At 38.0% G+C, this 26,600-nt stretch overlaps 1 protein-coding gene across 1 annotated transcript in view; it reads right to left on the reverse strand.

Annotated features, from left to right (window-relative positions):
• MAN1A2 (mannosidase alpha class 1A member 2) overlaps positions 1-25,853 on the reverse strand; it is a 167,766-nt gene extending 141,913 nt beyond the window's left edge. Inside the window, exon 1 of the mRNA XM_009245736.4 lies at positions 24,227-25,853. Coding sequence (XP_009244011.1) covers positions 24,227-24,528 — 302 coding nt within the window. The 5' untranslated portion in view covers positions 24,529-25,853. The remainder of the gene's footprint in view (positions 1-24,226) is intronic.
• Positions 25,854-26,600: the final 747 nt, after the last annotated feature.

A 26,600-nucleotide genomic window follows, 5' to 3' on the forward strand; every position in this document is an offset into this window, starting at 1 on the left:
TAACAATGCAGCCTGGGGAAAAACGCAAGGTACTGAAGAACTTCAATCTGAAAATGGCATGACTGTACTTAAATCCTGGGAAGAACGCCTCCTCAGGACTGACTTGGGGCAAGGTGGGAGTAGAAAGGGAGAGGATATAAGGCTGGAAGTAGGAAAAGGAGTCAGGAGGTCACAGCTGTCCTCCCAGGCAAAAAATGACAAGGGCCTAATAAAATGTATTTAAAGTAGATACGGAGAAGAAGGACCACTATAAGGGATCTTAGAAAGCTAGAAATTTAGGCAAGTGATTAAACATGAGAAGGAAAAGGAATTAATTAACAATAATAGATTTTTCACAATACTGACTGGATAGAAAAGGGTGCCATTAACTGAACCAAGAAGAAAGAAAGAAAGGGTGATTTGGGATAAAGGGAAGGAGTGAGAAAGAGATGAATGTGTATGATTTTAGACCTGTTAAGTTTAAAAAGTCAACAAAGCTCGTAGGTTCAGATGTCAAAGGCTGAAAACAGAGATTTGGAAATCATCATCCTATATACAGGAGGCACGGCTCCCACCTAACTGTACAGTTAACATGGGTAAATTTTACAGTGTGTAAAGTAACTCAATAAAGTTTAAGTGAGAACAGCTATATTAAATCTGACAGTAACTTTTAGAGCAGGTATAAAAAGGGTCACTTTGTATTAATGAGGTCAATATGTCAAGAGAATACAACAATGATAAACATTACACACCTAATAACAAAATTTCAAAATACCTGAAGCAAAAAGTGACAGAAATTAAAGAAGTAAACAAATTCACAATGTTGCAGGTAATTTCAACATCCTTCACTCAATAACTGATCAAAATAGAAGGAAAATCAATAAGGACATAAAAGACTTGAACAACACTATCAACCAACTTGACCTAACTGACATTTACAGAACACTCTAACAAAATATACATTCTGTTTAAATGCAAACGGAACATGTACCAATACAGACCATTTTCTACGCCATAAAACAAGCTCCAATGAAATTAAAAGTATTCAGACCATATAAAGTATGTTTTTTGCTACAATGGGATTAGAGTAGAAATCAGGTAACATAAAGGTATCTGGATAGTCTCCAAATATTTATAAACTCAATAAAACACTTCTCAATAATCACAGGTCCAAGAAGAAATCAAAAGTAAAACTAGATGACTGGTGATCATTGCAGATAATTGTGAATATACTAAATACACCAAACTCTGAATAAGCCACTGAATTGTATACTTTAAATGGGTGGATGGTATGGTATGTGAATAATATCTCAATAAAGGCTTTTTTTTAAAAGTGAAATTTGAAAGTGCCCTGAACCGAAAGAAAATGGAAACATCAAACTGTAGATAAAGCTAAAGTACTTCTTAGACTGAAATTCATAGCACTAAATGCCAATATGAAGAAAAAAAGAAAAGTTAAAGAGAGAATTATAGCATTAACCAATCTACATTAGGGGGAAAAAAGATCTTATATCACAAACCTCAGGTTCTAACTTAAGAAAATGGAAAAAAGAGAAAATTAAACCCAAAGTTAGAAGAAGAAAGAAAATAATAAAGATAAAAGCAAAACAAATAAAATACAAAAGAACAGAGAAAAACCAATACATCCAAAAGCTAGTTATTTGAGATCAATAAAATTGATAAATTTCTAATAATGACGAGAAGGGAAAAAAGAGAAACCACAAACTACCAATATCAGCAATGAGAGAACTGGTATAATTACAATCCTACAAATACTCAAATGACAGTAAGAAACTATTATTAGCAACTTTATATCAACAATTCAATAATTTACATTCCTTGTTTAAAAAAAAAAACTACTCAAGTGAACTCAGGAACTAGATTACCTTAACAGCCTGTATCTATTAAAGAAACTGAATGTACAGTTAAAACCTCTCCACAAAGAAAACTCCAGTTCAGATTATTTCACTGATGAATTCTATCAAGCATTTAGGTAAAAATCAATACCAGTTCTATGGAAACTCTTTCAGGACACTGAAAATGGAAAACCAAACTCATTTCATGGGGCCAACATTACTCTGATACCAGAATCATACAAATACAATAAATAAATAAACAAACTAATATCCCTCATAAACATAGAAAACTACTTTTAAGATTATAGAATAATTACCAAAGGGTGTCTAACATTCAAAACTCAATGTAACAACTTGCTACATTAAAAGACTTAAAAAGAATGACCTCATGATCATCAAGAGATGCAGAAAAAGTATTTGACCAAATCCAATATCCATTCCTGATGAAAATTCTCGGTGAACTAGGAATGCAAGGGTATTTCCTAATCTGATACAGGGCACCTGTTAAAAACCTGAAGCAGCCATCATACTCAAGGGTGAAAGACTCAAAGCTTCCCCATTAGGATCAAGAACAAAAATCTACTCAAAAATTTATTACAGGTTCTAGCAGTGCAATTAGACACACACAAAAAAAAAAAGAAAAAAAAGGTATAAACCTTATAAGACCTTTAAATTGCTCTGTCATAGTTTTAAAACACATAATGAAAAAAATACTAAAAATCACTATCCCAGTATACAGGTTCTAAATAAAATAAGACCTGGCCTTCCTGTAATGCAGGGATCCCCAACCCCCAGGCCACAGATCAGTACCAGTCCAGGGCCTGTTAGGAACTCGGCTGGCAAGCAGGAGGTGAGCTGTGCAAGCAAGCATTACCACCTGCACTCCACGTACTGTCAGATCAGCGATGGCATTAGAATCCCATAGGAGCGCAAACCCTATCTTGAACTGCTCATGTGAGGGATCTAGGTTGCACACTCCTTATGCTGATCTGAAGTGGAACAGTTTCACCCCGAAGCCATCATCCCCCACCCCACCCACTGTCCATGGAAAAATTATCTTCTATGAAACCGGTCCCTGGTCCCAAAAAGATTGGGGACCACTGCTGTAACAAATCAGAAACTGAAGAAGGTATAAAACCCAAGAAACTATCATGCACACAGTAACTCATTCTTTCTTTTAGCTTCAATATTTTATGAGATTTTGGGGGGTTGTTTTAGATGGGATTTGGTATTTTAAGTAGTCATTTTCATTGACATTTTGAAGTATAAAGGATAAAAGTTAAAGTGGATTTCTGATCACCGTAAAGATCCTTTACCAAAAATTTGTATATTTTCATCAAAAGCTACCATCAGAAAGAGGTTAGAAACAGCACTGATACACCAGGATGCTGATTGTCAGAAATCACCATCAGTACAAAGCAAAAAGTCATTATGGGTTATCTGTGAAGACATGAAAATAATTTATTGTAAATATTATTTTTAAAAAGGTTTTGGTACACTATTCATTCTTTTCTTGTGGAGTAAAACATCACCCATTCGGTCTTTGTGCAGCCCTTGGCCCAAAGCTGTTATTAGTACTACAGGCATCTGATACAGTTTAATATATGACCTCACTAACTCTCATGTTAAATTGTAATCGCCAGTGTTGGGGAGGTGGGGCTTGTTGGCAGGTGTTTGGGTCATGGGATGGATCCCTCATGGCTTGGTGCTGTCCTCACAATAGTGAGTTCTCATGAGACCTGGTTTGTGACATCTCCCACTCACTCTCTCGCTTCCTTCCACTCCTACTGTGTGAGATGCCTACTCCCCCTGCCCTTCACTTTCTGCCACAATTAAGAGCTTCCTGGGGCCTCTCCAGAAGCAGATGTTGGCACCATACTTCCTGTACAGCCTGCAGAACTGTGAGCCAATTAAACCTCTTTTCCTATAAATTACCCAGTCTCAGGTATTTCTTTATAGCAATGCAAGAACAGCCTAATACAGCATCTTTACCATGTCTCCCCTGCCTACATATATGTAAGGCAGTAAGAACCCCAAAACAAAATTGTTATAGCCATCACTCCTTGTTATTATAGATAATTTTTCAAATCTCTGCCATCCCATTCTCAGGCTTTGAAACTTCCCTCTCTTCAAGTGTCTCTAATTTGTCTTATTGGCTCACATCTTTCCTTTCTGTCTGGCCTCTCCAAACTGACAACTTGTTTCTGTGGTCAGCCTAGATTTATCTGGTTTGTTACTAAGATATTATCTCTCAGACTGATTCAATTATAGACTAAATATTTGTGTCCCCCCAAAATTCATATGTTGAATCCCTAATTCCCAAAGTGATAGTATTTGGAGATGATGGGGGGAGGGGGTATTTGGAGATGACGGGGGTAGGGGGGGTGGGGGGCCTTGGGAGGTAATCAGTATTAGATTAAGTAGTGAGGGTGGGGCCCTATAAGGAAAGGAAGAGAAAGAGAGCTGTTGTCTCTTTCTTCACAAGCACACATGGAGAAAAGACCATGAGAGGACACACACAGAAAGTGGCAGTCTACAGGCCTGGAAGAGGGCTTTCTCCAGGAACTGAATCAGCCAGCATTTTCATCACTTCTCAGCCTCCAGAACTGCGTGAAATAATGTTTGTTGCTTAAACCAGCCAGTCCATGGTACTTTGTTAAGGCAGCTCAAGCAAACTAAGACAGCCGCCAACCCTGAGTTCCAAGCCTTGAAGCCCAAAAACTAATGGTACACCTTTACCTCCATACTTTTGCATTTACTACTACCTTTTACATTGTTTTAAATGTACTTCATTTGCATTAGTGAACCTACTGATACGGAACGATCCACACCACTCATGTAAGATAGAAATGAGATAGCTTATGCGGTTTGTCCTCACAGATACCAAGAACCACATACCGTCAGCACCACCCAATTGAAATCATAACAATCACTATCAGTCCCAAACCAACTGCTACTTTTATCAGAATCACAACTACTGGCTACACAAAGACTGCTGAAAGGAACACACCATACTGTTTTCTACAGCAGCTACACCATTTTACATTCCTCTCAGCAATGCACAAGGTTTCCAGTTTTTCCATATCCACTCCAACACCTGTTACTTTGTTTTTTGGGGTTTTTTTTACAACAGCTATCCTAATAGATGTGAAGGGGTATCTTATTGTGGTTTTGCTTTATATTTCCCTAATGATTAGTGGTGTTGAGCATCTTTTCATGTGTTTTTTGGCTATTTGTACATCTTCTTTGGAAAAATATCTTTTCAAGTCCTTTGCCCATTTTTAAACCAGGTTTTTTGTTGTTGTTGAGTTGTAGGAGTTCTTTATATATTCTGGATATTAATGCCTTATCAGATATATGATTTGCAAGTATTTTCTCCCATGCTACCGGGTACCTTCTCACAGTTTTCGTTTGTTTGTTTTCTTTTTAGAGATAGGGTCTCACTCTATCACTCAGGTGGGAGTACAGTGGCACAATCATAGCTCCCTACAGCCTCCTGCTTCAATGATCCTCCCACTTCAGCCTCCCGAGTACCTGGAAATACAGGTGTGTGCCACCACATCTGGCTGATTTTTTTATTTTTTTCTAGAGACAGGGTCTCTAGAAACAGGGACTCTAGAGACAGGGATGAGCCACTGAGCCCAGCCAAAGCCAGAGTTTAAAAATAACATTTTTGGAGCTTTAAAGGAATCAAGTCCCTTGAACTAAGGCAAGAAAACAGCAAAGCAACGAAATGAGAAATAATCCTCAGCCAGAGGGTGCAGACAGTGAAGCAAAGGAAGCTAGTAATAACTTTTAGTCCTTCACCAAGATATCCATATAACCTGGTTTTTCTTAAATGTACTACTGGCATTATGAGGAGGATAATTCAATTATTTATTGTGCACAACCACCAAGGCACCATGGGATGTTTAGCATACCCAGCCCACATTCATTAAATGCAATAGTGCCCTCATCCCCATCATTCTAACAACCAAAAAATGTCCCCATGTTTCCAAGCTCCCTCTCAGGTGAACAGTACCAACCTCTACTTTAAACCCCTGAACAGAAAGTGCTGAAAGGATAGAGTCTGGAAAGTCTATTTATATCTACATTTCTAAATAGCACAGCACAAATAAAAACTTCATCCCCTTATTTTAAGTCACTGTAATAAAATGTAGGATTCCTTTCAGTTTCCTTTATGTTGCTTAAGCTGCCAAAACATTCAGGAATTAATTAGTATAATGGTAACAGAATCCCTCCTCTTCCTACAGAAGCCAGAAAAATTCAAGATACTTAATCTTCCTAACATCTAGCAGCAAGGGTATTGCCTGTCACCTATGTGTAAGCAATGAGATGCTGCGGCTGGTACTATATACCCGTAAAGAAACAAGGACTCAATTTAAGAAATCACTCTGGAAGCAGAGACATCCAGTATCCAGAGGTAGCAATGCCATAACCAATGCTCATTAATCAGCAGCACTGACAGTGGTTCTGTGTATCTGGCTTCACTTAATGCCTATTTACTAAACCTAGTTCTTCAGACTTTTATGTCAATTCTGACATAAATACCTTCCAATAAATACCTTTTCTGCATGTGTTACAGTCTAACATCCTTCCAATAAATACGTTTTCTGCATGTGTTACAGTTGCTGTCTGCTGTCTGTATCCAGGATTCCTCTCCTGTAATTATTTGTAATACAAATGGAAAAGTATTCTGGGAATAAAATTGAAGCGCATGCCTTTAACTCACCACCCCACCCCCTCAATTCTTGCTAAGGCAAGTCGAACAATACAGAACAGAAAACTTTGATCCATCACAACATCCCTGAAAAATAGAGAAGGATCCTACTTACATGATTAACACTCCAAGTTACTCTGAATATGGTGTAGATGAGAATAGTGTGGAATGCAGGAAGGCAGTCAACCAGACCATAATTACTACTACACATTCAGATAGAAGGCACTGTCAGGAATCTAGGAAGAGACCTGGAACCTAGCAAGGAACTCACCTACATAGGTTCTTCTCTTGGAAAGTCTATTACATGTCTGAGTTGAGAACTGGTATATCCTCCAGCACAGGTGAAGACAGCTTGTCTCCGTTACTACTGGAAAGACGCCCTCCTGCTCATCTACCTGGGGCAAAACCTCAGACTGCACAAGTCATAAAATTCTGCAAGGCTCTACTGAGAAAAGGCCCATTCCAACAGGCATCCATTTTGTCTGAGGTGAGCTGCTGGCTATTCAATTCCAATTCTACAAGGAAGAGGTCCCTCACAGGCTGTTCCACTGACTGCTTATCAAGACCTAATCAATCAGACACTAAAATTCAGACAGCCAGACAGCATCAGTAAGTAAACCAAAATTTTCAATTCCAAATCCACTCTTCTATATAATTCCAAATTCCGTCGTCTATGCTTCATGATGCTGGGGCTTAGACTCTGCAAATTACATCTTTCTTTTGTCAGCTGGTTCCCTACTAGGTTCCACCAACAAGAAGCACTAAAGCAAAACTTGAAAGCATAAGGATGGTATCTTCATAACCTGATTCTAAAATACTTATGGAAGTCAATTTAAGAACATATGAAAACTACAAATATATACATTAAACAACAGAACCCCCAAAATGTAGGAAGAAATCATTGTCAGAAATGAAGGGAGAAACAGACAAAGTCACAATAATAGAAACTTCAATACCCCGATTTTCAATAATGGCTAGAACATCTAGAAAGATCAATAAGGAAAGAGAAGACTAACCAACATATGCAGAGCACCTACCCAGTAACAGCACAACAGACATTCTTCTCAAGTGCATATGAAATATTCTCCAGGACAGACCACATTTGGAGCCACAAAATAGGTCTCAATAAATTTAAAGAGATTAAATCACACAAAGTATCTTCTCTGACCCCAATGAAATGAAGTTAGATATTAATAATAGAAGGAAAATGAAAAATCTTAAATATGTGGATATTAAACAACACACTCTTAACCAACATGTCAAAGAAATCACATGGGAAATTAGAAAATACAGATAAATGACAAAAACACATACCAAAACTTATGGCATGCAGCAAAAGCAATCCTCAGAGGAAAATTAATAGTAGTAAATACCTACATTTAAAAGATCTAAAATCAATAATCTTTACAACTTAAGGAACTAGAAAAAGAGGTGCAAACCAAGCCCATAACCTGCACAACAGACAAAAACATGAAAAATCAGAGTGGTGATAAAACAGAGAATAGAAAAACAATACAGAGAATCTAAGGAAACCAAAAGTTGCTTCTTTGACAAGATCAACAAAATTGACAAACCTCTTCTGGTTAGATGACAAAGAAAAAAAACAGAGAAGATGCAAATAACTAAAATCACAAATAAAAGTGGAGACACTGCAGCTGACCTTACAGAAACAAATAAGATTAAAAGAGAATCTTATGGCCCTGTTTGTTTGGTGTGTGCATCTGTAGTCCCAGCTACTCAAGAGACAGGCAGGAAGAAAACTTAAGGCCAGGAGTTCAAGGTTGCAGTGCACCATGATCACACCCGTGAATAACCACTGCACTCCAGCCTGGGCAACACAGACCCCCAACGCTAACAAAACAAAAAAAAAATTTTAAAGAATATGATAAATAATTGTTCACCAAAAAATTAGATAATCTACATGAAGTGGACACATTCCTGAAAACAAACTATAAAAACTGACTCAAGAAGAGAATCTGAATCAGGTAAAGAGACTGAATCAAGAAGCAAAAACCGCCCAAAAAAGAAAAGCCCAGAACCAGATAGCTTCACTGGTGAATTCTACCAAACCTTTAAAGAAGGATTAACAGCAATCATTCTCAAGCTTTTCTAAAAACAACAGAAGAAGGATGATTTCCTAATTCATTTTATGAGACCAGTAATTATCTTGATACCAAAGCTAGCCAAAGACATTCCAAGAAAACTACAGACTAATATCCCTTATAAATAGTGATGCAAAAATCCTCAAAATACTAGCAAACTGAATCCAACAGCATATTAAAAGAATTAACAGGCATAGGCAGGTAGACTTTATCCCAGAAATCCAAGGATGGTTCAGCATAAGAAAATCAATCAATGAATGTAACGTATCACACTAAGAGTGAAAGGACTTATGCTCAAACTAAAAATAGAAGAGAATTTCCTCAACATATGATAAAGGGCATTCATGAAAAACTCACAGCTAACATCATACTCAATGGTGAAAGACTGAAAGCTTTGCCCCTAAGATAAGGAGTAAGACAAAGATGCCCACTTTCACCACTACTATTTGAAACTGTACTGGAAGTTCTAGCAAGAGCAGTTAGGCAAGAAAAAGAAATAAAAGACATCCAAATTGAAAGGAAGAAGTAAAATTAATTCAATTCACAGATGACCATGATCCCATAGATAGTAAATCCCAATGAATTCATAAAAATAATTAATAGAGCTAATAAGTGAATTTAGCAAATTGTAGTGCATAACATCAACACTAAAAATTAGTTGTGCTTCTATACACCAGAAATTTAAAAACCAAAAAAGAAAATTAAGAAAACAATTGCATTTGCGATACCATACAAAAGAGCAAAATACCTAGGAATAAATTTAATGAAGAAGATAAAACACTTGTATGCTGAAAACTATAAACATTGCTGAAAAATTAAAGAAGATCTCAAAAATGGGAAGATATCCTGCGGTCATGGTTGGAGGACTCACTATTATTAAGATGATAATAGTACCAAAACAATCTACAGATTCAATGTAATCTCTATCAAAATTCCAACAGTCATTTTTGCAGAAATTGAAAAGCCAATATTCAGATTCATAAGGAATGGTCAGTGGTCTCCAAATAGCCAAAGCAATTTTGAAAAAGAATAACAAACCTGGAACACTTCTCAATTTCAAAACTTACTACAAAGCTACATTAAGCAACACGGTGTATACTGGCATAAGGACACACATATAGATGAATGGAATGGAACTGAATGTCCAGAAACCCACCCATACATCTATAGCCAACTGATTTTCAGTAAGAGTGCCAATATTATTCAATAGGGGAAAATTTGTCTCTTCAACAAATGGTGCTGGGACAAACAGATATCCACCAACAAAATAATTAATTTGGACCTCTATCTCACTCCATACACAAAAATTAACTCAACATGAATCGACAACCTAAATAAGAGTTAAAACCATAAACTCTTTTTAAAAAAATCTTAAGGAAAAAACTGGGGTAAATCTTCATGATTCTGATTTGGCAATTGATTCTTGGATATGACACCCAAAGCACAAGCAACAAAAGAAAACAGATAAACCGGACTTCACCAAAATTAAAAACTTTTGTGCAAAGGACATAACCACCAATTTAAAAGATGGACAAAGCCTGGATAGACATTCCTTCAAAAATGCAAAGGGTCTGCAAGCACCTGAAAATGTGTTCAACATTACTATTCATTCCTATTCATCATTATTCATTCATTCAATTCATCATTAGATACCACTTCATAGACACTAGGATGGATGTAATTTTTTTAATGAATGAATATTAGAGAGAATATAAAGAAATTAGAACCTCTATATTGCTGGTGGAAACACAAAACATTTCAGTTGCTACAGAAATGTCTGGTGGTTCCTCAAAAAGCTAAGTACAGAATTGTCATACGACCCAGTAATTCCATTCCTAGGTATATAACCAAGAGAACTGAAAACAGGTACTCAAAATGAATATAGGCGCACAAATGTTCACAGCAACACTATTCACAATAGCCAAAAGGTAGAAACAACCCAAATGCCCAACAGCAGATTAATGTATAAACAAATCACATATATACAAACAAGGGCACATTATTCAGCCATAAAAAAGAAACGAAGTGCTAATACCTGTTACCTGTTACAGTGTGGATCAACCTCAAAAACATTATGCTAAGTGAAAGAACCCAGACAAAAAAGGTCTTAGATTGCATGATACTATTTATGTGAAATATGGAGAGTATGTAAATCTATGGAAACAGCAGATTGATGGTTGTCAGAGGCTAGGGGGAAGCAGGGAGGAGGGAATGGAGAGTAACCACTTAATGGGTACAGAGTTTCCTTTTGGAGTAATGAAAATGCTTTTGAACTAGAGGTGGTGGTTACACAACCATGTGAATGTTGTAAATGCTACTAAGTGCTCACTTTAAAATGATTAATTCTATGTTAAATGAACTTTACCTGAATAAAAAAATGTTTATGAAAGAGCTTAGAATTCAGGGCAAAAAATTTTGAAGAGCAAGGTAGAAGAGCCCACACTATCTAATGTCAAGATGTATCTAAAGGCTATACTTAACAAAACGGCACATTATTCCAACAGAAATATACAAAAGAACCAAGTGAAATCATAAACAAACCTATGAATATATGAAAGATTTATATTGCAGAAATGACATTACAAATCCATGAGAAAAAAACAGACTCTTCAATAAGTCACACAGGGACAACTAGATACCCATACGGAAAAATATAAACTCAGTCCCCACCTCATCATACACAAAAATCAACAGGTAGATTAAATCCCTAGGTGTGAAAAACAAAACTTTACAACTACCAGAACTGAAAATACAGGAAACTGTTACTTCAGAGTAGAGACCATAAATGAAAACATTAACAATTTTAAATATATTAAAATTTCAAACTTGCGTAAAACTAAAAACATCATAATCAAAATATAAAAATAAGGTATTCACAGGAGGAAACGTGTAATGCATATTAACACAGAATTCATCCAGAATGTACAAATAACTTCTACAAATAAATAAGAAAAAGGCAATAACCCAAAAGAAAACTGGCAAAAAACTGAACAAGTAACTCAAAGATTAAGAAACTCAAACAGCCAATAAATATGTTGAAAATAAGTGTTTCACCTCATTAGTAATCAGGGAAGTACAAACAAATTGACATCAGGTTGGAAAAGAGTTTTAAAGTCTAACAATATCATGGTTTGTTAAGATGCAGGTGGAAGTATAAACTGGTATAATAACCACTTCAGGGGCTATAAACAAAAAAATTTAGAGTCAACGATACACATACCCTACAACCCAGTAACTATAGTTCTAAGTTTTTACCTCGGAGAAAAACACATGTGCCCAAGAACATATGTACAGAATGTTTTTGCAACAACAACAACAAAAAAACTAAAAACTAAAAATCTATCGACAGGGAAATACACAAATAACTTGAGGTTTAATCACTGAATAGGCGGATAATATAATTATATAATTGAACCAGAGCCCAAACATCAAATTGTAAAGATAACATGAAGGGGAAAACAACTTGCAGAATGATAAATAATGTTTAAAAACATGAAAAACTGTATATAATTTATATCAACAAATACACATGTTACGGAAATATAAAACCATGTACTGACAATGACAATGTCCAGCTCAGTATAGGAATTTACCTCAAGAACAGTAATCCAGCTAAAATAAGAAAATGTTAAGATTTGACAAAGCTAACTAGTAGTTACACTGACATTCAGTAATATTATCCATTAAGACTTTTCATGTACGCTTATAACTTTTTTATTTATTTATTTTTTGTTGTTGTTGTTATTTGAGACGGAGTCTCACTCTGTCGCCCAGGCTGGAGTGCAGTGGCGTGATCTCGGCTCACTGCAAGCTCTGCCTCCCGGGTTCGCACCATTCTCCTACCTCAGCCTCCCGAGTAGCTGGGACTACAGGTGCCCACCACCACGCCCGGCTAATTTTTTTTGTATTTTTAGTAGAGATGGGGTTTCACCGTGTTAGCCAGGATGGTCTCGATCTCCTGACCTCATGATCCGCCCGCCTCAGCCTCCCAAAGTGCTGGGTTTACAGGCATGAGCCAATAACTTTTAAAATAAGAATGATACATTAAACTTAACCTACCAGATATGAAGGCATACTATTATAAAACTATGAAATTAAAATAGTGTGGTGCTTTTGGGAGTAACCAGAAAGATTCACAGCACCAGAAACAAAACGAACAAAAACAAAAACAAAGAAACCCTTTGTATATATTGGGATGGGATGTATCATTTATTTAACTAATAGCCTGCTGACAGACATCTAGGTCACTTACAATATGTCATGTTATAGCTTCAGGGGACATTCTTGAACACTTCTTTGTGCACTGATGTGAAAATTTCCCAAGGATAAATCCCTAGAAGAATTGCTGAATCAAAGAATATGCACTATAAGTTAGTTGATGTAAATAAATTGCTCTTTATGAAAATTCTATTAATTTACATTTACACCAACAGCACTGAAGAAGAGCCAGAGGCTCAATGTTCACCTTACCCAGGGTGTTACCAATCTTTTTATGTAGAGGGAAAAAAATCTAGGTCATGAAAACATATTTATTAATGACATCACAAATTAATAGAAAATAATTCTCATTTATTATATTTAACAGATACACACCAAACACATACAAACTTTGTATCAGATGCCACCTGACTGCCAACTAATTGGAAAAAAGTCATGTATGCATGTATAACATTATAAACATACAGATATAACCATATATAGCCACATGTAAATATGTTTATGTATATATGGCTAAATATAAAAACAGTTGTTCCTTGATATCCATGAGGAATTGGTTCCAGGACCTCCCTTGGAAACCAAAATCCACAAATGCTTAAGTCTCTTATATAAAATACCGTAGTATTTGCATATAACTCATGTACAACCTCTCCTATACTTAAAATTAACTCTAGATTACTTATAATACCTAATATAATGTAAATGCAATGTAAATAGTGGTTATACGGTATTGTTTAGGAAATAATGACAAGAAAAAATAGTCTGTACATGTTCAGTACAGACACAATCACCTTTTTTAATTTTTTCTGAATATTTTCAACCTGCAGTTGGTTGAATCCACACATGTGGAACCTATGGATACAGAGGGACAACTGTACATACAAATGTACCAGATCTCAACTTCACGCAATGTTAGGAATTCTTTTCAGATGCCAGAACCTGATTCCTTACCAAAAAACTTCAAAATATTTGTCTCTTTTTTCCAGATGTCAGGTTGTAACTGAGGTCTGAGGAGAGTTGTTGGGTGAGTGGCAGGTAGTTGGAAAAACACTAGAGGAATCATAGACAGTTTCAACATGGCTTTACTCTCTGGGCGTGAGCGAGCCTTGGCGCGAGCCTTTTGTATCACGTTAGCAGGGTAATTAGACCTTTCACAGACCATAGTGGCTCCAAGCCAAGCACACACTCACATGGGTGATCACCTAATGCGCCTCACATGACATGGTTACATAATAAGCGGAGTTGTATGCCTGCACTCCAAACTCACTGAGTCATGCTGGACCGGATGTCTGCCTCGACCTATTCTTGACGGCAGCATCCATCTTCCTTATACCAGATAACCCAGACCGTATATTAGAAATACATAAATTAGGGCCGGGCACAGTGGGCTCATGCCTGTAATCCCAGCACTTTGGGAGGCCAAGGCGGGCGGATCACGAGGTCAGGAGATCGAGACCATCCTGGCCAACACGGTGAAACCCCGTCTCTACAAAAAATACAAACATTAGCCGGGCATGGTGGCGGGCGCCTGTAGTCCCAGCTACTCGGGCGGCTGAGGCAGGAGAATGGCGTGAATCCAGGAGGCGGAGCTTGCAGTGAGCCGAGATCACGCAGCTGCACTCCAGCCTGGCCGACAGAGCGAGACTCCATCTCAAAAAAAAAAACCATAAATTAATTATCTTAAATACATCTTAGAAAAACAAAACAAAAATGGGGAAAGGAAGAACAATAACTTATCTGAACACTTAAAAAATGCCAATGACCTAAATGCCTGTACCAGAACCTCCCATAGGTGGAAAGTTATCTCTAAGACCCCTGGAATCTGGCTCCAAACATAATAATATGCTTTAAGAAAAATATTAAGATATGAGTCTAAGATCTGAATTTTTCAATAGTCAAAATTAATCTTCTGTAACATTCACTAATAATCTCCAATACTTAGCAAAATGCTTGGTACATAATAAACACTCAAAACACTTGCTGAATAAATGATTGTGACTAATATTTTTTAATCGTAATATCAACATCACTAAGGGGAGGCCAAGAGATCTACATAACAGGTTGATTATATAAATTTTTTTAAAAAGTCAAAAGGAAAAACAACACCTGTGTTCTTTGTAATCTCCAGATTACTTAATTTCCTCTTTTTTTAAAAAACTATTAGTATAACTTGTCCCAAAAGTTGTTCTTAAGATATGGAGAACAGGAGAGAACACTTTCAGTGGTATCTCTCAATATTAAGGTTAGGAAATTATAGTCCTTCCCATGAGAGGTGTGTTTTGTTAAAAAATTAAAATAAATTTTTTTAAAAACGGAAATTATAGCCTTAAATCAAAGAAAACTGTGCCACAGGAGTAGGAAGAGCCTTCAAAGGGTCTGAGGCCTCAGTCAAGGGCTGTTTTCCACAGAATCGATCCTAAAGTTTTAGGTAACAGGTGAAGACGTGTAATTGATAACTCGGCTCAAGAAATGACACCTGAAAACAATTTTGTAAATATACCCACTACCTTCAGGCTGGCATATAAAATGCTCAATAAACTATACTTTAAAACTAACGAAAAACAAGAATGTATAAAAGTCATTTCGTTCATTTTCACATTTTAAATCGGTATAGATTTCATTATGTAAATAATAATATTATGTAAATAAATTTTAGTCATTTCCAAAGTGATTTTAAACTAACTTTTATATACAAAAGAAGACACTAATTCCTTTAGAATACATTTTATCTTTGTAATATTTGAGATGTATGAACTACATTACTGCACTCTTCAGTTCCCTACTTCATTAAATTACTTGTATTTCATATGCATGAGCTAGAAAAAAATCTTTAAAGATTCAATCAATTCCCTCATTTCATAAATAAGAACATCAAGGCACAGAGAAGTTGAATAGCTTATCTAAATATACTTCAACAACCAAGGACAATGGTGAAACTAAAGCCCCTGTCTCTTAACACTGAGTCCAATGTTCTTTCTAATATATAATGATGCCTTCCTTCTGGACTACATTAAATTCAAAAACAGATCATTGGAAAGAATGCCCTTTGAAGGAGATTTTTTTTTTTAATGACAAATCCTAATACCCAATCTGAAAATAAAACTCCAGTGCAGACTTCATTACAACCATGTTCTAACAGGAATAAAGTTCTAGCAAAAATTCAATAGCAGTGAAAATAAACTTTTCTGACAGAATCTGCACAACTAGGGAAAATAAAAGTAGCAATATGATTTTCCTATCCAAGAAATATGTGGAGTCAGCCCAAACCAGAAGTTAATTTTTTTTAAAGAGGCAGAGCCTCTGTCTCTCAGGCTGGAATGCAGGGACACAATCATAGCTAACTACACCCTCGAACTCCTGGGCTCAAGGGATCCTCCCACCTCAGCCTCCAACTACAGGCAGGCACCAACCACCATGCCCAGCTGTGTGCATGTGCGAGTGTGTGCAGTGACAGGGTCTCACTATGTTGCCCAGGCTAGTCTCAAACTCCTGGCCTCAATCAATCAATCCTCCCACCTCCACCTCCCATATAAGTTAAATATTCTATAATTTTCAAACAATAGTAAACAAAACATTTGTTCAGTTAAAAATAAATTAAATCGGCTGCTCTGCCTATAATCCTTTGTTTCTTTCCTCCTCTAATAAACTTGCTTTCACTTAAAAAAATCAATTAATGTTTACCATGTACTACTGATTTCTAGAAGATACTTAGCTTCTGCATTACCAACTTTCCAATCTTAGGCATGAGCTCCATTTGAAAGTATCCATATCTATAAAAATAAGATTCAGTTGGGTGCAGTGGCTAACACCTGTAATCCTAACACTTTGGGAGGCCAAGGTAAAAGGATTACTTGAACACAGGAGTTTGAGACCAGCCTGGGCAACAAGTAAGACCCTATCGCTACAAAAATTAAAACTTAACCTAGCATGGTTGTTCACACCTTTAGTTCCAACTCATGCCCATAGTTTCAGCTACTCAGAAGGCTGAGACAGGAGGATCACTTCAGCATAGGAGTTTGAGACTATAGTGAACTGTAATTGTGCCACTGCACTCCAGCCTGGACCACAGAATGAGACCCTGTCTCAAAAAAATATATATATTAATACCTGACTTACAAATCTGACATAAAGATTAAAGAAAATATATGAAAACACGCATTACATATTCTCTATTATTTTCTTCCTTTTTTCCTAAATAAGAAAAAATTCCATGTGGGGGCATGCAAAATATTTTAGATACATTTAAAGAAGTATGTTCTAAATAGGGCAAATACAAATTATTCCTAATCTTATTATTTTTTATAAAGGGACTTTATTAAAGACTGTATTCTCACTTTAAGACATCATTCCCCCTGCTTTTGCATCTTATCTCTCAATACTTCCTTGTATTTTGTTTATATCTTTTCTTGTAGAATTTGTTACCTTGCCATGGACAACATTCATTCAACAGGCATATAATTTTATTAAGGACCAAATGTACTTCAAACATTGGAGATACAAACATAAATAAAATATAGTAATTTGTTCTCAAGGAGTACATCTTCTATTGAAAGAGACACATATGTAAGCAAATGATTATAAAACACTTTAAATATGCAATCATGAACAATACATGAGAAAGATTAAAAAAAGAAAAACTACCTAATGACAGGGGAGGTAAGGGAATAAGTCAATACGTGATGTTACGGTTTGAATGTGTCTTCCTCAAAGTTCATGTGTTGGACACTTAATCCCCATGCAACAATGGCAACGGTGTTGAGGGGTAAGACCTTTAAGAGGTGATTAGGTCCTGGGGGCAGAGCCCTCATGAATTAATGCCATTGTCACAGGGGTGGGTTCCTGATATAAGGATGATTTCTGCTCACTTTTCTCTTGCTCTCTCTCTCACTCACTCTCTTGCCATTCCACCTTTCTCCATGGGATGACACAGCAAGAAGGTCTTCATCAGATACTAATGCCATGCTCTTGGACTTCTCAATCTCCTGAACCATGAGCCAAATAAATTTCTTTTGTTTATAAATTAACCAATCTGTGGTATTCTAACAACAAAAAGTTGAGTAAGATATGTGGATGTGGGCTACCCTCAGCCGTTAACAAGTAAAATATTAACAAGAACCTGAAGATCAGGAAACACTATTAGAAATAACATTAAGTGAAAAAACTCAAAGTAATTCAAGCAAAGATTTACAATAAACAGTGATGATAGAAAACAAAATCTTAAACTACATATCATAGAGACTAAATAATCTATGTAAATCCATTATAATATTGGAAGAATATTCTGATTATGAATTTGATATTTTACCAAGAAAGCCCAAAAGAAATATTAACAGAGAAAATAAATATTTCATAGCCCTGAAAGTCTTCTTATAAAACCCAAGAAAAACTGTGTAAAAGTTATAGCTTTTAGAGCAAATAAACTAGTACTTGAACAATTCTGACTTCCCTGAAACATTTAACTGTATCCAATAAATACTTTTCACTTATTATGGACATTGTACATTATGTCACCTCCTGAAATGTCCAACCCTCACTGACCTACATGAAAATCAAGACTCACACTTCAGCATTCTACATTTTAACCGTGCCGTAATAATACTCTTCATTTCTGAGAAGAATGAAACACACTGAGATATTCAGTGATTTTCTAATGCTGAACTAATAAAAGCAAAGTCACTGTTACTTTGTTTCAAATCAAAATTAGACTTTAAACAAGCGTATACAAAATGTTCTCTGATAAGCCACCCCAGAATATACAGCCTCTTCTAAATTACTGTATCTGTGAAAGGCACAGAAAATGATGAAAACTTAGACTATCAAAAAAATAAGAGCCATCATGAAGCTACTGTCAGAATCTGAAAGAACTTATTAAAAAAATCTAGATTTGCCAGAACGACACCTTACTTCATGAAACAAAAAATGTCTAAACTATTACCTTATCCCAATTGTACCCTATCTCAAGGACCCAATGGTCTGTCTCAATGAGGAAATGGGACAGAGACCTCCATGCAGTTCAATCTCCCTTCCCACACGGTCCCTTCCTAATTCTTACCTTCTTATCTAGCTACATTTTGTCACAGAGCAACTCTTGGAGGATTTGTGCGAGTGAAGTTTGATGAGCAACTGCATTCTGTGTGATAAGACGCAAGACAGAATCTTAGTGACTGTTCACACTTCCAAATGTACCGAGTTTGGGAATTACATAAAAGCCTATTCTAGCACCAAAAACAGTTGCGACTACTAAAGAGGCTACCATCATAACAGAGGAAACTAGACTGAGAGCTGTGTAGATCAATTTGTTCTCTCCAACTACAAAGATGAAAATGGTATTCATTCAGTATACAAGTGGACCAAAAAAAAAAAAAAACAAATGCAGCAAAGGCATCTACACCAGTCTGTTGTTGACAAACGTCAAATATAAACAAACCTCACAATAATTCATGTCTGAGTAAAGGGAAGTGGGAAAAATAACCATGAGCAATTTATAAGGGAAATGGAACATCCAGCAGACTTTAATATTAGCACAAAAAACAATGTGACGTCACCCAAACAGGAGCAGAAAGCCCTAAATAAAAAACAGGATAGAAAAACAAAGGTCCAGAAGAGGGATGAGACAAAGAAAGATGACAAAAAAATTAAAATTGCAATAGTGAGATTTGAAATCTCTACTCTTGTAACAAAACTGAATCAAGCAAAAAAAAACACAAATCATGACATGAAGAACTTCAGAAACTCACTAAAGCACACTGCAGCCTGGACTAGCCACATTTTAAGTGCAATAGTCATATATAACTAGTGGCTATGGTACTGGACAGCACACAGGTTTGAGTGATTATGTCTAGCACAATGCCACACAGCTAGTTAGTAGAACTAAGATGCAGCCTTATTTATAACTCCATTGCCTTTGAGGAAACTATCAAAGGTGAACATATACCTGACCCTCAAGTATTCAATTCAGACTAACAAAATTCTGACTGGAGGATGAAACTTATTAGCTATTCAAATAAACAGCTCATAAGCTGGCGTTTTTTTTTTAACTCACAAAGCCCATCTATAAAATGCCATTATATAAAACAAATGTCAGTTTTTAAAAAAAAAAGTAAGTTTTTAATTATTGAGATCTATTATGTACACAAAGTATACGTACGTATATTACTTTATGTATATTAGCGTATAACAACATGTATATTATAACAACTTCTGGTTTTGGGTACTGCAAAATCATAGATACTATAAATAACCATAATCAATACCAAACTACACATTTGATATATCCTTATCATCTATAAAGTGTATCTACAGTGTTTGAAAATTCTGGATTATTTATGAACTACTTAATAGAAGGGAACATATTGGTTTCCTCATGAAAATATACTAAATTCATGTAATACCACTATTGTCTATAAATTACAGCATTAATTAAATATAGTAGGTATTTCTTACTAATCCATGGCCATGTCACCCAGAAACCTAGACTTTATCTTGGACTCACTTTTCTTTCTATTTTGGCCCCATATTTAACCAACCACCATTTTCTGTGAAACTTAATAGTTTAACACCTCTTGAAATCAACCACTTGTCTCCACTAATTTATCTCATTCTCCACTATCACCACTGCGGTCTAAGCCAATATATCCTCTGTGACCCAGACCCTCTTAACTTGTTATCTTCCTGCTTCTTACCATCCAGTAAGTAATCACTGCAACCAAAGTGATTATTTAATTTTTTAATTTAAAATGATCATGTTATTCTCTTGCTTTTATTACAATCCTTCAATAACTTCTTAGTATTTATGATAAAAACCAAAATATTTAACTACAAACTCTCTAGAATCCTGACTAGAATCTGCAAACTCAACAACAACCAGGTTAAATATTGATTCATTTGTATTTACTTATTTTGCACTCTGAGTGGCACATGCCGCACCGCGCACCGCACACCGCCCCCCCCCCCTCCCCGCCCCGGCCGAGGGAGCACCTGCTACTGGGTTGTGGCTTAAATATTACCATCTGAAAATACATTGGATGTTGCCATAACCTCTAATTTTTCAAGAGAAATCAGAAATCCAGACTTTTACATGAAATCTCCTGATCTGTGAATGCTGACAACTAATTCAAACTTTTGTAACAACAATAAGGAGGCCAAAAAACTTGTAAGCAGGCCAAACCTGACCTCTCATCTAGTCTCATCACCTAGACCCACACACTCTACAACAGCCATACTTAACATTTCTCAGATTCTTAGTGATGCCAAGCTTTTTCTCCTTAGGACTCTCACACGTGTTGTGTCTTCTGCTTTGACCCTCAACCTCCCCTCAACCTCCAATTCCACTTCCCTAAGCAATCTCCTACTCATTCTACGTTTCTGAGGCACACTTCCTCAATGAAGTCTTCCTTATTCCCACTGCCCCTCCACCCCCAACTCTATAGACTAGGTCACACATTACTTGCTCTGATAGCACTGAGTACAACTTCATAACATTCATCACACCTCAAAAACAAAATTATTTATTTAATGCCCATCATCTCTCCCTAGATGGAAAGTTTCATAAAAGCAGGGCCTGCCACAGTAGGCATACATTTGTTGCCAACCAGTTTGGTTATAAAATGTTCCTTTAGACAATAAGATCCTAGTATACTTTTAAATATTAATCAAACTGTACCCAACTTTTCAGAAAATATACAGTATTTAAAGAAAGTAGATTCCGAATAAAAATATTCCATTACAATTATAATCACTGATGATAATAATAGTTAACATTTATTGATCATTTACTAAATGCCAGGAACTATGTTGAGTGCTTTGCATGTACTATCTCTTTCGATAAAACAATCTGTAGATACCTGCCACTGTGATACAAAGAAAACAACATAGAGTTTTAAAATTTCTCAGTATCATAAATCTAATCAGTGGCAAGCTGGGGTATGAATCTATACAGTCTGACTCCAGAACTTAAACACCAAATAATTATACTAATCTATTAATAAAGAAATACTAACTAAACAAGTATCTCTTAAGTACTGCAAATAAGAAATGGTGACCATGACTTATTTTCCACTACTTATTAGTTAAAGTAACATTCCCCAGCCCTCTATCCTGTACCCTCACACACACACACACACAAAATGAAGATAAACTGTCAATTTGTTTCTTCTAAATTAGGTAAGTTCTGACCCATACCCAAAATACGTATGATCTCAGTACCAACTGTAAAAATGCTATTTTTCTGAACTATTTTTAAATAAGTTAATGTTTATACATTTGATGTTTTCTATTTCCACATTTTAAACATACACTTAATTTAAAAAGTATTTCCTTGCTCAAAGTAAAAGAAAGTTTATTACTACAGACTCTTTTCTGATATAGTAAACAGCAAATAATACGCTAAAGCAAATGTCAACTGATATAACCACAGAAATATAAAGAGATAATACAAGGATCCTTTGCTACCTGAACTCTCAGTATTTGAATTCTCGTTTTCCAAAACTCAGGAACCGAACAGATTCCAAAAACTGCATTGGAATCTATCCAGATTCACATGTATCACTTGCTATCCAGACTCTTACTAGCCAAAACTCAGGGCATGGCTCACAAACCACCCCTGCTATCAGAACAATAACCAATCTCTCATTCCAAACTCTGGAACCCAATAGTTTTAGATAGCTAAATACATACGCATATATATCCAAGGGCTTTATAAATTTAAGAATTCTTGTTTAAACTATTTATACAGACTGTTAAAAATGTGAATAAAAGGCACATATCTGTATTTTCATTCAAATTTCATATTTTAACTCCATTTACTGAGAATTTTTGTGTAAATGTTTTTAAACTAAAATGTGGTCATATTATTTTAAACTTTTAGCCCACGCAAAAAGTGTTTTTTAAACTGCTTAGTACATGACAGATACTATTAATAATAGAGCTAAGTAATGTTAATGTGTGGCTGCTGTGAAACAGCTCTAAAAACAGCCTTAACACATTTTTTCAATATATTTCATATGTTATACAAATACCATGGGAAATAAGATTTTCAAGGAAAACTACTTTCACCGTTAATTTTTCAGTAACATATTTCACAGATCACATTAGTGTTTTCTTAAAGTCACAACAAGCAAAGTGCAAAATTAAAGAAACAAATACAGGAGGAGTACAGTAGTTGAAAATGGCAAAAATTCCAGATTAACTTAGTTACAAAAGAATGGCATGAAACAATATTAGAAGTAATTACTCCATAAAATTCATCCAAAAGTCAAAGAACCATCACACAAGTAATGAATTAACTAGGTTGAGAAAAAAAGAAAAACCAGTTCTCATAAAACAGTGCATTTTCCCAAATATTTAATAGAGGCTTACACGTGAACCTAAGCTTTTTCGGTGCTTGACAAAAAGTTAAAACTATCATCAGATGGGAAATGAATTCAAGCACATGATTTTTTTTTCCCCACATACTCAAGAATTATTTTAAGAAACAAGGAAAAGATGGCAGGTTTAAGAAAAGTCAACTACTTTCCCAAACTCTTCTTTTGAGTACAAATATAAAAATTATAAAAATTGTAACTAGAGCTCTCATTTTATCCTAGTTTGGCTATGCTCTCCCCAGAGCTCACTTTAGATTTAGTGATCTGAAAGAATGTGAACCCCTTAATCAACCAAATTCTAATAGTTGCTTGACACAGTCCATCTGTTACATTAAGAGAGCAAAATTAAGTTTCACAAAAATAAATCTTGTCAACAAGCCTCACAAAGTGCAATTAACTTAGGATTCAATACCTTTTAACTTCACTGATTTCATATAGAGCACCAACACACATCCCCAAAAAAAGAACAAAAATCAGGATATTTTCACGTTAAGAAATGACAAGTATACTCTGCCCACGTTTGTCATCCTAAAAAGCTAAGATTCGCTACTAAGCTTCAACTACAAGCCAGAAAATGAGAGCCCTCTGGGAGAGCAAACCCAAAAGAGCCGTCAAGGTTCGATGCTTTGCTCTCACGTGGTGGCACAATGACTGACTGCAACACGTTATTAATAAATGCAGGCACTGCTTATGTCACCATTTCTTTAGGTTAAGTTTTCACACCTCTCTTCCCAGATGTCCACATTAGGCACAACTCTGAACGCAAATGTTTTTCTTATATAAAACCGAAGAGAAGAACGACTTAGGTAGGACTCTATGAGTCCCTCCAGTCTATGGTTTTATTCGGCCAGTCTTGAAGTAACAATACAATACTTACGACTCGAAAAATTACATTTTACTCCAAGGAAAAAAAAAAAAAGACAGATTCGATCCAATCACCGTACCTTGCTCTGCCAAATGTTAGTACCAGAACTTCTGAAATAAACAAACCTGTGTCTATGTTCATCGGGTCCATGGATCAGGAACACTCCGGGGTTTTTAGCCCCTTTACCGGCATCTACATGTGGAATTAACACATCTTCTAAACCCAAATCAAAGCGTTTGTGTTTTGAAGAGTCTGGAAGGAAAAAGAATGCCCCAAAACACAGAGTGATGAAGGCACTAAGAATAAGGAGAAGAATAAACTTCTCAGAAAGTCTCAAGGTAGCCCTGTGATGTGGGAAGGAGGGTGGCCCCAGGTTCAGAGGTGGTATCCTACGTCCAGAGAGGGGCAGCAGGGCTGGGGTAGTCATCGTTTACGCTCTTGGAGAGAATACTTTAGAAAGTTCTCATCTTATGTCAAATGTAGAATACATTGAACTGTCTTCAAAATGTTGGCCGAAATGGGAAAACTCAATTTTGCTCCTCTTAAAGGATTGTTGTGCTTTTTAAGAGGGCACGTCATTCACGCCCGTCCATTCCCACTCAGAAACGTGTGTGACCTCCCCCAAACGATCACAAGTTTAGGTCCTGCGAGATCCTCTTTAACATCTGTACTTCATTGGGTTAATACAAGCCTCCTCTTCATTCCTAGGGGTAGATCAGGCAAGCCACACTGCAGAAAAGCTGCAAGGTGGGTTCTTCCATTCCTGCACCTCGGTAAGATGCTCAAACGTAGTCTTCCGCCCCGAAAAGGAGACTGGCGACATCCGAGGAGTTGAAGGTTCACTTGATCTCCTTCGACGCTTCTATTCCAGAATCTCAACCTTAGCGGTGAAAAAAATAAGGGTCTCCCACGGACGTCTGCAAACAGGGAGGAAGGTCTCCCACCTCGCTGGGAAGCCGAAGCAGCGGCGCTGGGCGAAGTAGCAGGAAGGAGTTCTCGGCCGCCCGCGCTTCCCGGCGCTGCCCGGCACGAGCCCGGCGCCCGGCTGAGTTCCGCGGCTGCCCACTCGACGGCTGGCGCGAAGGGCAATCGCGTCCGAAATACCTGAGCCCGGCCAGCCGCCGCGGCCGCCGCCGCTGTTGCTACCGCACGGGTCTGTCAGGGAGCGGAACTTCCTCCTCCGGTGGCCACTGAAAAGCCCCGGCGTGTCCTGGGGGAGGGGAGGCGCGGCGGCCGCCCCCGCGGAGCTCCTCCTCCTCCTCCTCCTCCTCCTCCTCCTCCTCCTCCTCTCCGCGGCCGGTTCAGTGAACCCCGGCGCCTGCTCCCCGAGCTAGGCCGCCGGCCGCAGTGGCCGAACCCCCGCGCCTAAGAAGCCGAGCCGGGGCCCACGCTCCGAGAATCCGGGGCAGGCGCCGGCTCATTCCTCACTCAGCCCTGGAGCGGCGGGAGGCCCTGGGAGCGCTGGAGCAGCCGCGCCTCGGGCGGGCAGAGGTCGGCCGCGTTTCCTTCCTGCCCGGCCGCGGGGGCCTCCTCCCTGCCGCCTCCGGTGGCTCGCAGCTGCTCGCTCTGGCGGCGGCTGCCGGAGAGGCAGCGCGCCCACGCCGCTCGGGGCTGCGGCCCGGTCCCCGTACCCTGCCTCCCCAGGCCTGGTGAGCGCAGCAGCTGCTGGGCCGACACCCGTTGGGCTCAGGCCGGAGAGGAACCAGAGGGCGGGGGCGATGGGACCCGGGCCGGCCTACCGGCCCCGACTCGCGAGTGGGCGTCCCCGGGCGGCGGAGTGTGAGGTGCGCGCGCACGCTCCCGGATCCGCTGCCGCCGCCCCTCCCCCACCCAGCCTGGCTGCCCGGGCTCGGGCCTCGCGCCGCTGCAGGCTCCAGCAGCCCGAAAGCGTACTGCTGTCGCCGCCGTCTGAGCACGAAAGAAGGTCGCCGATCTGCGCTGCCACGAGAACTTCACCGGTGCCCAGGGCCTTGCCACCGCCAGTTCGTGGGGTTGACCCAGCGTTTGGGCGAGAGGGAGCGAGGGGTTGGGTCGCGAAGGTTTCGCTGAAATGTAGGGTCACCGGAGTTAACGGCTTCTGATGGCTTAGGTTAACGTTTACTGTGGTTCTGTGGAAGTCTTGTCTTCAGCGATAGACCGTCAGGCCCGAGGATTCAGCAACAGGGTCTCAAACTTGCATGCAGCAGCCCATGCTCACGTTGTTGGGTCCCCGAGGCTCGATTAATAGAGCACCAACATGTGCCATGTTACGTTTTTATAATAAAGTGGTGACCCTGCTCCTTCAGCTGGGCTTCCTTTCAGAGGAATCTAGGTACCCCCGATGACAGGCGCCTCTGCATGGTTCAGTTTCTGGGGCACGTTCTATCATCTTCACACACCTCACCACCCCCCTTCCCATAAAAGAGAAAATAGGGATGAATAAGGAGGTGCTGGAACCCAAAAAGGCCACAATATTGTTTACGTTCAGGCTTAAAAACAATCTGAATCAATTCTGTTCAT

This window comes from Pongo abelii, chromosome 1 (genome assembly GCF_028885655.2).
Source record: "Pongo abelii isolate AG06213 chromosome 1, NHGRI_mPonAbe1-v2.0_pri, whole genome shotgun sequence".
NCBI lineage: Eukaryota > Metazoa > Chordata > Mammalia > Primates > Hominidae > Pongo > Pongo abelii.